This window comes from Setaria viridis, chromosome 9, assembly GCF_005286985.2.
Source record: "Setaria viridis chromosome 9, Setaria_viridis_v4.0, whole genome shotgun sequence".
In the NCBI taxonomy this organism is placed as follows: domain Eukaryota; kingdom Viridiplantae; phylum Streptophyta; class Magnoliopsida; order Poales; family Poaceae; genus Setaria; species Setaria viridis.
Genome location: NC_048271.2, coordinates 11,767,209 through 11,783,401, shown reverse-complemented (window position 1 = coordinate 11,783,401; position 16,193 = coordinate 11,767,209). Strand labels below are relative to the sequence as shown.

General features: G+C 49.0%; 2 protein-coding genes across 3 annotated transcripts; both read right to left on the bottom strand.

The window, feature by feature from the left end:
- Positions 1 to 1,090: 1,090 nt before the first annotated feature.
- Positions 1,091 to 3,108, bottom strand: LOC117836947 (BTB/POZ and MATH domain-containing protein 1). Its single transcript, XM_034716477.2, has one exon. It carries the CDS (start codon positions 2,601 to 2,603, stop codon positions 1,497 to 1,499), a length of 1,107 nt encoding a protein of 368 aa, XP_034572368.1. The 5' UTR covers positions 2,604 to 3,108; the 3' UTR covers positions 1,091 to 1,496.
- A 424-nt stretch (positions 3,109 to 3,532) lies between these two features.
- On the bottom strand, positions 3,533 to 5,292 carry LOC117836949 (uncharacterized). Of its 2 annotated transcripts, none has more exons than XM_034716479.2 (3): positions 4,606 to 5,292; positions 4,409 to 4,497; positions 3,533 to 4,105 (listed from the first exon to the last, which is right to left on the bottom strand). In XM_034716479.2, exons 1-3 carry the CDS (start codon positions 5,003 to 5,005, stop codon positions 3,806 to 3,808), a joined length of 789 nt encoding a protein of 262 aa, XP_034572370.1. In that variant the 5' UTR covers positions 5,006 to 5,292; the 3' UTR covers positions 3,533 to 3,805. The 2 variants fall into 2 exon arrangements, with proteins under 2 accessions (XP_034572370.1, XP_034572369.1); XM_034716478.2 differs by having other exon boundaries at positions 3,573 to 4,105; positions 4,409 to 4,500; positions 4,606 to 5,286.
- Between the last annotated feature and the right edge of the window lie 10,901 nt (positions 5,293 to 16,193).

The following is a 16,193-nucleotide window of genomic DNA, read 5'->3' as shown; positions in this document are numbered from 1 at the left end:
GTGCTTCTGGTTTATTGTTTCTTAGTCAGCAAAATTATATTCAGAAAGTACTTCATCGTTTCAACATGCATGATTCAAAGCCTGTTAGTACTCCCATTGCACCTCACTTTAAATTATCAGCTGTCCTAGCACTGATGAGGAAGTTGAGTACATGTCCAGAGTTCCGTATGCTAGTGCTGTTGGGTCTTTGATGTATGCCATGGTTTGCTCTCGTCCGGATTTATCTTATGCTATGTGTATGGTCAGTAGATATATGGCTAATCCTAGTAAAGAGCATTGAAATGTTGTTCAGTGGATTTTCAGGTACCTGCGAGGCACATCAGATGCTTGTTTGAAGTTTGGCAGGACTGAAAAAGGACTCGTTGGCTATGTTGATTCTGATTATGCTGGTGATTTGGATAAGCGAAGATCGCTCACCGGTTATGTTTTTACCATTGGAGGTTGTGCTGTGAGCTGGAAGGCACATTTGCAGGATGTTGTTGCGCTGTCCACAACTGAAGCAGAATATATGGCTATTTGTGAAGCAAGTAAAGAGTCAATTTGTCTAAAAGGTTTGTTTGCTGAAATTGCTGGAGTTGATTCTTGCATTAACCTGTTTTGTGACAGCCAGAGTGCAATTTATCTCACTAAAGATCAGATGTTTCATGAGAGGACAAAACACATTGAGGTTAAATATAATTATGTTAGAGATATTGTTGCAAAGGGCAAGTTGAAGGTATGCAAGATTAGCACTCATGAGAATCCTGCTGATATGTTCACAAAGCCAGTTCTTGTTGCTAAGTTTGAGCTTTGCTCAAGCTTAGTTGGTATTACTGTTTAGCCCAAGAGGCTATTTGGCGCTGAAGGTGTTTTCTTTGTTTGTTTCAGGGTGAAGGTTCGTTTTATGCTACAAGAAGGAATTTGTCTCAAGGTGGAGTTTGTTGGGTTATGATCCAAATTCTTGGGCCAAAGTGAAGCGGGCCGAAGGTAAATGCCCCATTAGCGTTTGGAGGGACTACACCATCTATTAGTACCATATTGCTAATAGACGAGGTTGTGGGGGTTTTTACTCCATATATATATGGACCACCTCCCTCATGGAAAAGACGCACCATAGACTTCTATACGGGAAGGCCCCAAGTTAGGGTATCCCCAAGTTGTAAATTTCCATTGTAACCACACCCAGATATAGTGAAGATTGTTGCTGGCTGGCGTCCGTGGTTTTTCCCTCTCGCATTGGGAGGGTTTTCCACGTTAAATCTCGTGTCTCTCTGCGATTGATCTTGCTTACTTCGTCGTTCCTCCGCCATCGCGTATAACAATGTACTCATGGCGTATTTAACTCTTTGACTTATTACAAGTTGGTATATCCTTTAGTGTTTTATTATCTTACGTACCACCCATTTGATCATTTCTTTTTAACATTTGCTTCACCATATACATATAGCGTCTTCATCCATAGTTCCAGCCACTGAAGAATCAAGAATGTATCCTGCCAGGAACCAATTGGAACACGTCTACGGTGCTGCAGCAAGCTTGGCGATCAGGTCCTCCACAACGGAGGGGCAGCTCTTGCTCAGATGCTCGAGGCCGTTCACCTTCACGACCTCTCTTAGATTTGCCGGATCATCGAGGAATCGCAAGCACGCCTCCTTAAGCCCATGGCAATGGTGCTCCCCGGCGAACACGAGCATGAGCGCCACGGTCCTCACGTCCACGAGCTTGCGCAGCTTGTCTTCACAGAGCAGCCTTAGCCTCTCCATCTCGTACCTGTTCGCCGCCGCAACCAGGTCCGGGAGCATCGCCGCCGCTTCCCCTTGTTCTTCCATCTCCTCCGGCAACGAGTCGGTGTACACGTAGCGGAGCAAAGCCTCGAAATCCTGTGCTTCCATGTCCTCGATCCGCACGGTGATGACAGAGCCGCCGCCGGCCGTGCTCCCCTCGGCCGCCGCCTGCAGGCCGGAGAGCTCGGCGCGGAACACCGGGGATCGGGCCATGAGCACGCAGCGGTGCGCCATGAAAGCCTTGCCGTCCACCTCGAACGCCACGTCCGCGGCTTCCCCGGTGGCGAGGAGGCCGCCCAGGTCGCGGTTCAGGTCCGGCGGCGGCGGCACCGCCGGTGCTGCGCCGACGCTCTTCGTCTGGATATCCTTCATGACCGTGACGTCGCACCTTATCGTGAAGCTGTCGCCATGGAGGTGCTCGGATGTCTCGAGCTCGCTCCTGTAGATGAAGGCCGGGGTGCCCCAGTTGGCGAGGGTTTTGTTCCCGCTGTTGGTGAAGTAGGGCCCCGGCTTTCCCTCGCGATCGAGCAAGCTGAACGAGTGCCGGGCTCTGACGACGCCCTGGGGCTTGGCAGCGTCGTCGTCGAGCCGGAGGGAGAGGGAGATGCAGTTGTAGTAGGGCCACGACGAGGTTTGGGCGCCGGGGTAGTAGCTGATGCGCCAGCTGTGGCCTCCGACGCGGAAAGGTGAGGACTTGATGTCGCTGCCGGTGGGGATACCCGTGGTGTGGGAGTAGCCGTCGATCCTCAGCAGGTGCTGGCCGCTCTCGGTCACGGCGACGATGGCTGACGCCGACCGCAGCGGCGTGCCGCCGCTGGTGGTGGACGCGGCCGTCGACATGAAAGGAGAAGGACCAACGAGAGCTCTTGGCTCCCCTGGTCCGTGGGAGATCAGATCACTCTGCCCGATCAAGTTTTGGCACCAAGGGATTTCATCATGCACATCAAGCTGGTTTATATGTAGTATATATATGAGCGAGAGAGGATAAGACTATGAGAGATTACTGTAATTTGATGCGATGGTAATTACATTAAGATAACTTAAATTCTCCAGCTTTCTTGCAAGCAACCAACAAAAGGCTACCCGTGTAAGAAAACAACTGAATTCCAACACCACTGCAATCCAAGGACAGAGATGCTGCCCAGATACGTACGTGACATTACCTCTGCAAACTTCCGAAATCCTGGAACCTCTGCAATCCTTTGTTCCTATATCTTCGGTAACGGGGGTTCTCGGTATGCCAATCTTGGGAATAATTCAGCAAGTGGGTAATGTGTCCTAGTGGAACGACACTGACAAAAGAGGACCTGAACCTAGATTTCGTCCCTTTTTTCTAACTACTATCCGTCTATCCGTCTCTATGAAAATTATGCTGGAAGTTTAAACGGAACTCAAGTTAAGATTACATTTTTAAGGGTCATTTTAAAAGCAAAATCTAAATGTAAAAAACCGTCACCTCTTTATCTGGGCTGATCCAAACCCTGAGCTGGCCCATCTCAAGAATTTTAAAGGCCATTCGGGCCTATTCTGGGTCCACTTCGGCTTGGAAAAGAAAAAAAAAGGAGAGATTTAAAAGCCCACTCTCTCTCTTTTCTCCCACCAAACAAGTGTAGGAGCTAGACTCGGCTGATCTATGACCTACCATTCCAATCTTCATATACTGCACGTAGAGCACGTGTTCTTTTTTTTTACAGATTTTATACTGCACATAGAGCTCCTGAAAAGCATGGATCTAGTGGCATGTGTGTTTTGTTTCTCAAATTTTAAACTGCACAAAGGTAAGCCTCCATATGTTTGAAACTTGAGAAATGTAGTGTTTTACACATAATACCGAACAGTTTTCTGAATCAACTTGCAGTTTGATTAACTGTTTGCCGTTTGGATTGGTTTACAGCATCCCCAGCCAGATGACACTGATAGCCAAACTCTGTCTCTGCTGACGGTTGAGTCACCAAGCTGACAGCCTGACAACTAGTTTTCCATTTCAAAAAAAGAAAAGAAAAGAAAAGAAGGCGCTGATAGGCAATCATCAGTTGGCCGGACTAGGCGAGGAGCCAGAAGTCCTTGTGGCGCTTGCTGGAGACGAGGTAGCCGCCGGAGCTCCTTCGCCGCACGGCCAGCGCCACGCACGGCGCGTGCTCGATGCAGTACTCCACCATCGTCCCGCCGCTGCCGGTGGAGCCCCCGCGCCACCGCCGCCGCCACAGCGCCTGCAGCCACCGCGCCACCGCTCGCCGCCGGCGCTGGCCCAGCACGAGCAGCGACGCGCCGTGCCGCCTCGCCGCCTCCACCACCGCCGGCGCGCGCTCTTCCGCCTCCACCGCGCACGTCTCCACCTTCACCTGCATCATATCGTAACGAATTATTGTACGGTGGACGTACGTCGTATTCACGAGCTAGTGCGCCGATCGACTCCATAAAATCCGCTAAGTGGCTGATCGCTTTCCATCGTGCTGGATAGAAAGTAATCATTTTTCCTTTGGAAGATGGAATTAAATTTGACAGGGTTTACGTGGAAATTATATATTGTTTCTTATGAAATTCCATCCTAATCAAAATGGCTTTTTTGTCTGGAAATTATATTGTTCCATATTTCGTTTCAAAGAAAAAAAATGTTTTCCATAGGAAATTACGTTCATGCGTACCTCTGGCCTTGTTGATTCACACAGGGTCTTGAACGCCTCCAGGTGCTGCTGGCTCTTCGTCCCCAGCATCTTCACGCAGGAATCACTTACTGCTGCGAAAACATTAGGAGAAGGATCAACATTTTTTATCTCTCATCTCTCAAGAAATTAAGAGAAGAAGAAGGTGACAAGACTGGAGTATAGTATTAGAGACTGACCGTCTTGGGCGACCGGCTTGACGACGGTGAGGAGGACGACGGTGTCGTTGCTCCGGACGGCCTGCGACAGCGCCCACTGGAGCGCGCCCGCCGCCTCGGCGCGGCCGTCGGCCAGCACCATCACCCGCCGCCCGCCGCCGTCCTTCCTCTTGCCTCCCGCGCCGGCGCCGCCGCCGCCCACCTCCACCATCAGCGCGCCGTTGCCATTGACGTAGCACCCTCCTCCTCCTGGACTACTCTTACTGCTCTTGCCGCCGCCGGCACCGGCCAGTGCCGCCACGGCGAGCTGCCTGGAGGGCGAGCAGTAGGTCACCCCCCGCTGCACCCGCTTCCTCCTGATCACCCGCGTCGCCGCCGCCCGGCCACCGCCGCCGCACAGCGCCGGCAGCCTCCTGGCCATTGTATGTATCAAGTTGGTGCCTGTCGGTGCTCAAGGACGCACACACTATCGTCTCTGCAGATGGGTGCAGTGCCAGCGGTTTGTGTATATATAAACAGGAGCTAGCTAGCTAGGAACGTGCAGATGCTGTAGGATTAGTGGCTAGCGCCCTACCAGTAGTTCGTTCGTTCGTTCAGTCGGTACGCGTAGAGCCAGTAGACGTGCAGGGCATGACTTGAAGGAGAGGAGAGAGTGGTTAGGCAAGGGGCAAATCAATTGGATCGAAATCGAACTGATCGTACCATTCCATTCCATCCCCTGAACACTGCACACGCGTGATTGGCGCGCGGATCGATTTAATTTGATTCATTCTGTGATTTTCCCCCCCTCGGGCGGATATGATTTTATTACATGCACGATCTCACACCTGTATCCTAGCAACGGAAGATAATGCACTTGGATGTGTTGCAAGCTTTATTTTTGGCGGCAACAGCTGCCAACTACTCCATCAGTCAGGTCAGGTCAGGTCTGATACTACTAGCTGTACGAGCGTACGTGTACGAGCGATCTACCACCTACGTGCCCGTGCATGCACTGCCACGATGCTTGCAGGTGATTGGTTCGTTCTCGTACCATCGTAAATTATACTACTATATTAGTCAAATAGTCCAAGTTTAAACGGACGCGGATGTCAACGTACACCGACTACTGGCAAGTACATGTATTTAGCATGGACACACCGGATATGAATTCTGTATTTTACGAACATGACATGTATACACTGTAACAATCTTTCAATTTTTTTTTTGAGATAATGTGGGATGTACACGGTAACAATCTTTCAGATAATGTGGGATGGCACATCTGAACAAAAATTCTAATAAGATGAAATTAGGGAAATACTTTATGCTCCCTTCGTCCGAAACGAATATAATTCTAAATTTGTTCTAAGTCAAACCGTCAAAAGTCTGACCAATTTTATACAAAGAAGTACCACTAGTTGAGATACCAAATAAGTTAGATTTATCATGAAACATATTTCATACTTTACCTACTTAGTTTCATAAATATTAATAATCATCTAATAACCATGGTCAAACACTCAAAGTTGAGGTAGTTTGATTAAGAACAGAGCTAATTCACGAGAATATACGCTCTAGTACTAGGCCACAACAAAGGTTGCTTTAATTTTGTCCTGAAGGAGATGTCCTCGATCTTTAGATCAGCAACTTCGACAAGACGGAGAAACTCGTGTTGAAAAAACTCCTATTTCGTTCCTTTCAAATATTTCACGTAGTGTAAATGATGGCTCCTTGTCTATCTCTTGATGCGTGCTGCTAGTACTCTCGCGTACTTGTGACCCAAGCGATTGCAATCCACTTACTTCTCTTGTGACGCCGCACAAACAAATATATATTGCTGTATGGAGAAAGATGCTCCTGGCAATTCAAGCCTTCTGCTCCCTGTAATCACGGAGGCGATCACTTGATTTTTTATACCTCCGGATGCACGCTGGCCTTTGTTTTCTATCTAGTGCCTTCTTCCCTTTTCAACTTTGTGAAACGTGTACTATTGCTCGATGGTCCCGTACTCCCACCATCATATCCCCAATCATGGGCAATACCGAAATTAAATCTATTTCTTTATAAAAAAGAGTAAGTTATCTATTGCCTTCCTTTTCCTTAGTAGGGACATATTCAGCTTCCTTTAGCAGACAAACTATTAGTTGCAGCGGCTTGTTCCCAAGTGATTTAGTAACGTCGATCAGCAAAAAAATTTTATATAATAAATTTATAAAACATTGACGAGACATCTCACAATACCAATATACAACTATTTCTCTTCTAAATTAAGTAGCTTGTCTGTGATAGCTTTTAATCGATTTGACTAGATTCTAGAACTTGATGAGATTAAGCGCCTGAGCTCCCCTCGCCCCCGCGCTGCCTGAGCTGGAGCTGGGGCCCAAACCCGAGGTGGCGACGGGCCTCTCGCCGCCAGCCCTCAAAAAGATAGGGGACGATGAGGCTACCGGGGGCCGGCGTGCCCCTTGCCCCCGCCAGCGCACGATGAGCAGATGGCGGCAGCGGCGGGAGGGATGGCGTCGGAGGTGGAGGAAGGGGAAGAGGAGGAGGACTTCGAGGATGCGCTCACCGACGAGCAGCTGCGGGAACAGTACGAATCCATTGTGGGACGTCAGATTCAGGTAACCCACCTCAATCCCGTCCCCCGTACTTGCAACCTCCCCCTTCCCCTATGGGTTGCGCACGCAAGGTATTCGATATTTTGCTAGTGTGCCTGTTCCCTGGACCGGAAAGCAACATGAAAGGTGGTATGACCACGCCACCGTTTCTTGCCGGCGTAGGCTCACACTCGCACCGAGGCCTTCGGTCCCCGGAGGGCAAGCGGGGAAACATAGAACAGGGGAGGCTCCTAGTGCAGAACTCCGAGGAAAGAAGGAGGCAAAGGGAGCTTTGGGGCTTGAGTTAGTAGAGGAGCAGGGTGAGAGCTGGTCATCGAACCCACTGCTAGGGTTATGGAAGGTAGGGACTGGATCTCGGTTCTGGCCATTAGCAGATGAGGAGAGCTCCAGTGACGAGGAAGATTTTGAAATCTCTGTTGAGCTGGCACAAGTGGAAGCTCCAGAGGATGAAGTGCATAGAGGTGCATCCCTAGTGGATTGTGCTGCGAAGCTCCAGAGGATGAAGTGCATAGAGGTGCATCCCTAGTGGATTGTGCTGCACTTTCGAGCAATGAATCATGAAAGCAAACCTTTAGCTTCACAAAGACCCAATTCGGGGGTCCAGTAATAGAACAATGAGCTCCACGAAGAAGATGAAACCATGGAAGGGACCTTAGCCAAAGAGACAACCTCCACCAAAATTGTCACTAGGTGACATATGGGTGAGAGATGTCAGGGCTGCGGGTTCATCACAAGGGAGAATGTGCCTAGAAGCGTTTTTGGTTGGAAAAGGTAAAGCAACTACCGAGCCTGATGAGGACGAAGCTCCAAGGCATGCTGCTCAGGCCCATGGGAAGAAACAAAATTCAAATTTCAAAAGGATCAAATGATTCAAATTCAAGGGCCTATAACATGGATTAGAGAAACGGGTTTTGTCCAAGTTGGGGCCCACTAGGTGTTCCAATGCTATAATGGCTTGGGACAGCTCCTTAAAAATAGAGAGAAACCCAAAAGGCGCGCCATTCGTTGCCCACACGCTGACCAAGATGACGCTTTGGCTGGAGGTTACAGGGGGACGCATTGCGTGGGGGTAACCAAGGGTTACACCAGCCATTGCTCACCCAAAACCCAAAAAGAGACATCGTCTGGTGAGAAGAAGAGGGTGTCAGACGAGAGAGCAAACAGAAGAGGTGAGATGAGGCGGGATTTTGGAGGAAGAGGTGCAGCAGGGACCCATGATGATCATGGTGGTCGTGTGTTCCGTGAACGGCCACTGGAGATGGAGCCGCATGATGGTTTTGGGGGTGGCCGGCGAATGGGCAGCAATCAAAAAAGCGAGATGGAGAACAAGATAGGTGGTGGTGGTGGGGAAGGAGAAACAAGAGTCCATGGGAGAGCCTTTGCGGCAAAACCAGGTGCTACAACTAGGATAGGCCGAGAATGGCAACGTCCAGGACATGGCGGATGGCGGGGAGCACAAGGACCGGGGGGCTCAAAGGTGTTCCCCCGTGGCTGGGGTGGAGGATGGCGTAGATGGCAAGAGCGAGCCCATGGAGTGGTTCAGGAAAAGGAGCAAGGCAGGATAAAGAGGGGACTAACCCCTGAACAAGAATCCTACAACAAGGATAGGATGACAACAGAAGACGGTGAACAGAAGAGGAGTGCAGGGAAAAAAATAGAAACGGATGTAAGGATGACAGAAGCTGAGGTTGAGGAAGATCATAAAGGAGAAGACTCAAAAACAGGGATCAAATATTCTAGATGCACAAAGAAGGAACATGTGGCAGCAAGATGCACAAACATGGTTTACTGTATTATTTGCAACATCAACGAGCATGTCAATCATAGGTGCCTAGTGCTCACACAACCTTGACCAGTAGCTTATGCAGTTGGATATGCAGTCCATGGGTTGGGATTTTATCATATACCACACCCACCTTTGCCTAGAGCAAGGAAAAAAAAATCCAAGATGGCCTTGATCAGAGTGTGGGGTGGGCAGCTATCTAAGGAGCAGGTTGTCAATCAGCTTCAAAGACTCTATCCAAGTAAATGGAAGTGGGAGCTAGCTGATCATGAGGACAACACCTTCATTACCAAATTTCCTTCAAAAGCTAAACTCCATAGGACAATAGCATTTGGAGGAGTAGATGTTAAGGATGAAGGAGTCCAGACAGGAATAAGGCTACAATTTGAAGCTTGGCATGAGAAAGAGGAGGGGTTCTTACTTCCTAAAGTATGGGTGAGAGTCTTTGGGATGAGGAAATCCCTTAGAGAATTTATAAACCTGTGGGCTATCCAAGCCAAGACAGCCATAGCCCGTCCTTGAAGCTCAATCAGCCGGTACAAAGCTGACATGCACCTTGTTGTGGTAGATAGGGTGACCAGCGAGTGTGAGGCTGCCAACACCTCCATGTTGTTGACGCGGTCCAGCCAAGCCGGGTCCAGCCGATCCCTGGCGGGAAACAAACCGATCGGGTCCAAAAGGACCTCAAGCGGGTGTAGTCGGCAAAACTGGGTGAGAGCCTGCAGGGCAGCTGACTCCCAGGTGCCCTCGAGGGCGTGACCGTAGGTCAAGACCTCGAGCTGGGGCCACTCGGGCTGTACAGGGGGTGGAGGTACAACCACTTGCACGTTGCACCGCTGCACTTCGTGCTCCTGGTACTCACGTCCCGCGTAAAGGGGTGGAGACTGGTACCCAAACCACCTCAAGGTATCCCACAAAATAGCAGGAAAGCCCTCGAAGTGTAGGCACGTGGAGTGGGAAGTGCCATCGGCGCCACGAAACACATGTCTGGGAGCAGCCATCTGGAACCAAGGACAGAAACAAGTGTGAGACAGAAACCCCCAAGAGAACAGATCGGGCAGAAAAAACACTCGGATTTTTAACCATATCGCAAACTGAGAAGGGTAACTAGAAATCCTTAAAGCGAAGAAGAGCTTTACCAAGGCAAGGTTGTTTTAGGGATGCAGCTTTACAGATTTTTAGCTCATGGCACATGCACGGCCTACCTCGTCCTTTCAACCAAAACAACTGCCAAAAGCTTTGGTCTTACGCGGTCAGTGCCGATGGCAAGGCAACAAGTACGTCGCTCCCTATAGTAGCTAGTCGGTTTCTAGCATCGTTTCCCTAAGCGAACGCAGTTAGTGTACCTGCAGAAAACACAACCACATGAACCTTTCGTGCCAGCACTCACGAAAGCGTCCCCAAGCATTACCGTTCACTATAGAAACGGCACCCATGCGTTTAACGCTGCATGGGCAGCACAACAACCGTGGAAATAGGTCCCCTTTGAATGGAACCATATAACCCTTCGCATACTCGAGATGCGGAATCTGCGCACGTATAATAGACGTGGGTGAACAACTGTGATGATAGGATCATTGGAATCGAACTATACCACCCTTCGCATGAATTAACACACGGAACCTGCGCACGTATGATAAACGTGGGCGAAACAACCGCGATGATAAGGTCCTTCGAATAAAACTTCCTATCAACCCTCGCATACCGTGATGTGGAACTCAGCACACGTATGATACACGTGGCGAAGTGCTAGAGGTTAGCAAAATAACCAATAAGTAGTAGCCACCTAAAATAACCCCAAAATCCCCTAGGGCCTCTCATACTAAGGTCATCCTTAACGATCGTACGAGATTTTTCAACCCATTTCTTGCAAATTTTATTCAAAAAGAAAGTGTTTTAGGACCCATTGTGTTCTCTGTCTTGCTAAACCGGCTCTGGTACCAGCTGTGGCGGAACACCTCGGATTAACTTAGCTAAAGCACGGTTAAGTCGCCTAACACGCGAATCCCATGCTTTAACCAAGTTAACTCGACGATCCGTCGGATTTCATCCGATTTAACCACTTAAATAGGACCGAGTTAGCATAGCTCACACGAAGGTGAGTGGTTCCAGAGAATACAACAGATCAAATAATTAGTCCATAGTTTATTACACCTGGTTCGAAATCAGAGTTTTACAAGGTTCGACAGCAACGGAAGATAAAATAAATAGCGGAAGCTAGCGCCGGGGTCGGATGTCCCTGGTGAGGCCAGACAGGACATCAGTGATCCCGCTCCTCGCCGTCCGAGGAAGGATCCCACTTGACCGTCCACCCAGGAGGAGGCTGGGGCGGCCAAGTGCCAACAGCAGCAAGCTCGGAAGTTTCAACTTCACCTGAAAAGAGATGCCACAAGCAAGGCTGAGCTTCTAAGCTCAACAAGAGTTAACTGACCGGTGGGAAAACTATTCCACCACTTCTAGACATGCTAGGCTCTTTGGCTGAGGGGTTTGGTTTGCCAAAAGCAACTATAGTAGGTCCTTACTTTCAAAGTTTTAGCTCAGATTCTAAGTTCATTAACCAGTCTACATTGGCAACTTATACTAAACAAGCATAGATCCAACATTATGTGTATAAGCTCAACATCAAGTTCATGTCATCATCAGATTCCTTCTTTACTCAGTGTAGCATAGCGATCAAGCAGTCTCAAACTGTGAGAGGCAGACGAATCGATTCGAGTTCCTTAACCATGCATGGCGAACCTAACCTTACGATATCCGCGCAGCACCGAGGGTCGCTTCCTGTGTCGGCCGTCCCCATCAATTCCCTGACCCGTGTCGGGCCCACTTCCCTTGGTGCAAGGTTCCACAGACCCGGCATTTGCCGTTCCGTGACCACACTTGCCACCACATGCGGCCGCAGGGGAACTCCGTTCCAGAGACAGTGGATCGAACCGCTCACGTCCAGGTTCAATCAGGTACTAGGCTTTCCCATCCCATAATGGGTATGAGATTAGTACTTTCAAACACTTGATCACGAACACCACCACTGTCGGGCCTTAAACAGATTCAAGTAAACAGACGGGGTGATCAGCCAACCACCAAAAGAGTTCACCAAACCCTGCCCCGTCCATCGTCCTTATAGTTGTAACCAGAAGGAGAACAATCAACTCCTATAACTCGCGAGTGACAGGAAATCACTCGACTTCTGCCGAGCCCTATTAAGCATTGCAACTACTCGGACTCAATTGACTAGTGTTCAGATCAAGGGAACTAAGTCATGCATCTATGGTTTCAAACAACTCCTATAACGTAAATGCACATACATATGAAGGAAGACATGTGCAAGTTTAGAAAGTTAGGTTCATGCTCCGGGGCTTGCCTGCGAGCGGGGTGGAGACAAACTGGTCCTCGGCGGGTTCTGCTTCAGCTCCTGCGGTCGGCGGCTCAGCTACTGCTCCGTCTTCTGGCGCCGGATGTAGTTCGTAAGTGCCGTCGGCGAGATGTAGTTCTACACGAATGCAAATGCAGGAGTTAGCACTTAGACGGTTATTTCAAGAACACTTGCACTTTTTAGCTCAGACACTTGTAGCAAAGCTACAGGAAAGGTGGAGGAGTCCAACTTCTGTTGGGGGGCACATGATAAAAGAGTCGGATTGGGAGAAACTTATGATCTGACCCTTAGACTTAAGGAATGACTGTACCGGGGTCCTCAGACTTAACACAGAGAAGTCCCCGAAATTTTACACAGATACCCTCGGGTCAAAGAAAAAGATACAGTCGAGCCCTCGGGCGAGGCGGATAAGGGTCGGCGAAACAGACAGGGTCTGGCGAGACGAAAAAGGGGTCGGGCGAACCGGGAAGGGGTTAGCAGCTTACCTTCAGGTCTACTGGTGAAGTCTTGGGGTCGGGAAGGAACAGACTTAGGCGGAAGACTAAGGCGCTAAGGCTTTGGACGGCGGCGAGGTTCAACGGTGCTCTGATGGTGGTGGGGCTTCTTGTGGACAACAAGCAAGCTCTAGCACCGTGCGGAGGAACAGGCGACTGGTGGGTTGGGAAAGGCGGGTGTTGAGCGGAGAGGGTTACTTCTCAAGAGCTTAAGCGGCAGTGCTCAAGTGCGAGCAGAGTATGGTGCGACAAAACAGCGATGGCGAAGGAAACTCCAGTAGGGGCTCTGGTACTCCATTTTATAGCTACGCGGAAGAGAGAGAGAGAGAGTTTGAGCCGCACGAAGATCGGGAAGAAAAAGGATGGAGTGCTCTGCCTTGGCGACGATTGAGCGGCGATGGGCGGCGAGGCAGAGCTTCGGGGACAGGGTTTTTGGTCATTGGGCACTGGAGACAAGGCGGCGCAGGCGCGGTTTTGCCGAGATTAAGAGTTGGCGAAGGCGAGCAGGGTCTGGTCGCGTCAAGCGGCGGATTGTGGGTGGCGACTTGACTGGCGTGTGACAGGAAGGAAGGCACTGCAAGCGAGGTCGCAACAGGCGAGGTGATAGGGCGAGCGGCGGCACGAGCGAACGCAAAACAGCGGCTTGCCGGGGCACATCACTGGCGAGGCGGAAAAAGGAGCTGTCTCTGCTGGAGTCATGGTTGGCGAGGGCGGTATCGTCGTGGTGTGCGCTCGTGGGCGACGTGACTGTGGAGAGACGGAAAAGCCGGTAGACATCGGGGCGTGCGGCCGGGGATCCGGGCGAGGTGATGGGTGCGGGATGTGAGGCGGTCTGGCGCGGCAGCGGCAAAAACCTCTGCCACGGTGGCGACAGGGCGCCTTGGCACGGCCGGCGAGGGTGCGAGCGAGACGAGGCAAGGCAGAAAGGGCTGCAGGGGCTTCTGCGCGCGATTGGGAGGGAGGCGCGCCGATCTGTCTTGTCGCGGCCGGCGACTGGGCGAGGCGGCGCGCGTCGGAGAGATTGAGCCACGCGGTGGGGAAGCTCTGAAGTGGGGCGCACGCTGCTCTGGCGCGTTTGACTCGAGGGAACCGGGGGATCTAGTTGTGGGTCCACCACTCAGTCTCTGGTTCTCCCACCGCTCTAAGATTTTGAAGGAACACTGTCTTTGGGGACTTAGAGAGAACCGGCGGTTTTGGTTGGGTTTCAAGGGTCGGCTGATGGAGACGGCAGATTAGTCTTGAGATTAACTCGGCTGGTTAACCAAGGTCGTTACAATTACTTTGAACTAGACTTCAAAGTGAAAAAGGTAGGAACTGATGAGAATGGGGAGGAGGTAGTCTTTTATTGGAAGGGGGATGAAGTAGGAGAAGGGAAAGAAGAAGAAAGTGGGGATGACACTATGCAGGATGATCCAGGAATGGACAAGGAACCAAAGACAAGGAAAAGTAGTAGAGATGAAACTGAGAAAGACAGTAATACCACAGGAGAGAAACAAGCTGATCAAGGCCTAACAAATATGGACATGCTGAAGGAGAAAAAGCAAAACATGAATGAAAATGAGTTCATGTTATTTCTTAAAGAAAAGGCTGAGGAGATATTTGATACAGCAGTAGAGATAACTCTGGAAGATTTAGCAGACAAGATTATGAGAGAGGAAGAAGAGGAGACAGGGACAGATAATTACCTAGAGAAGAAAGAAGGGGAAGATGAAATTCAGAAGGCTGCTGTAATTCCTGAAGCACTGATCACTCCAACAAGGGCTAGTCCAAGGTTGGCACACTCAGTGGATGAGCACATCCTAGCAAAGATAGAAAAGAGGGCAGCTAGGAAAAACTTGGAACTCATGGAAGGTAACCCACTAGATTTCTATTTTAATTCTTGTATTGTTGATAATGCTGTGTGTAGGGTTAAGCACTTAGGGGTTAGTTTGGGCTTTTATTAAAGTGAGGTGGATAAGACAGTGAGAGAGATTCTAGTAATAGGAGAAAATTCAGTTAAACATGATAGGGAGATAGATAACCAGAGTAATAGTTCCTGTGAAAGTGATGGAGAGAATGAGAGTTTGAAAGAAATAGAGAGCAAGGCAATCGAGTACCTATGTGGGGAGTTCCTGGAGGAGGGTTTTGATGATGACAACATGCACTTAGAGTGTAAGGCTGAATCAGGAATCCACAAGCCTTGTGCTAAGCCACAAAGAAGAAAGGCTTGTAAAATAAAGCTCCCTAAAAATAATATTAAAATTGGTTCAAAATGAGGGGAATATTTTGGAATAGTAGAGGTCTTACTGACTTGCCTAAAACAACATTTATCACTGATACTTCTAAAGAGCATAACTTAGATTTTATAGCTCTTTTGGAAACGGGAAGACGAGATTTTATCCCATCAGCACTTAATAATTTTTGCAGGGGTAAGAACTTCATATGGCACTGGACAGAATCTCATGGGAGATCTGGGGGGTATTCTCCTAGGGGTAAATTTGGACGAGCTAGATATAGGAAGTATTGATGAAGGGGATTTCTATGTTAAATTTCGGCTTAGAAACAGGAAGAATAACTTCCAGTTTGTGCTGGTGGTTGTTTATGGAGCAGCTCAGCCTGAATTTAAGGAGGTATTCCTCACTGAGTTAGTCCATGCATGTAGTAAAGAGAGTTTGCCCATAGTGCTAGAGGGATTTTAATATTATCAGGAACCCAAGTGAGAAAAATAATGAAAGATATAAAAATAAATGTCCTTTCCTTTTTAATGCTATCATATATAGCTTAAATTTAAAGGAAATCAAGATGTCAGGAAGAAAATATACATGGGCTAATTCCTTAAGAATCCCAACATATGAAAGACTGGATAGAGTATTGGTTAGCACAGAATGGGAGCAACAATTTCCTCTGGCCACAGTTGATGCCTTGAGCAGGGAGATCTCAGACCATACACCTCTGTTGCTAAATACTAGATAGGAAATTCAGACCAATAGGCAACCCATGTTTAAATTTGAACTGGGGTAGCTCTTAAGGAAATATTTCTTTGAGTTAGTATCAGATGTATGGAACAAGGAAAGGAAGGGTTCCACTCCTCTACAAAAATGATAGAATAAGATCAGGAGACTAAGACAATTCCTGAGAGGGTGGGCAAAAAATATAAATGGGACATATAAAAAATAGAAACAAGAACTGCTTAAAAAAGCAAATGAGCTAGATAAAAAGGTGGAATCACAGATGCTAAGTTAGCAAGAGATCGATTTGAAGCAAAGCATCAAGGATAGGCTGGTACAACTTATGAGAGAAGAAGAAATCAAATGGTTTTAAAGAGCAAAAAGCACTAGGTTGTTGAAGGGGGACAGCAACACCAAGTATTTCCATATGATAGC

What these genes read in the sequence shown, in the direction of transcription:
- LOC117836949 (XM_034716478.2), bottom strand. Translation starts at nt 5,005, where the DNA reads ATGGCCAGGAGGCTGCCGGCGCTGTGCGGCGGCGGTGGCCGGGCGGCG. An exon ending in CAAGCCGGTCGCCCAAGACG is followed by an intron (nt 4,501 to 4,605) that starts GTCAGTCTCTAA and finishes ATGTTTTCGCAG; the next exon opens with CAGTAAGTGATTCCTGCGTG. An exon ending in GTGAATCAACAAGGCCAGAG is followed by an intron (nt 4,106 to 4,408) that starts GTACGCATGAAC and finishes GATATGATGCAG; the next exon opens with GTGAAGGTGGAGACGTGCGC.
- LOC117836947 (XM_034716477.2), bottom strand. Translation starts at nt 2,603, where the DNA reads ATGTCGACGGCCGCGTCCACCACCAGCGGCGGCACGCCGCTGCGGTCG.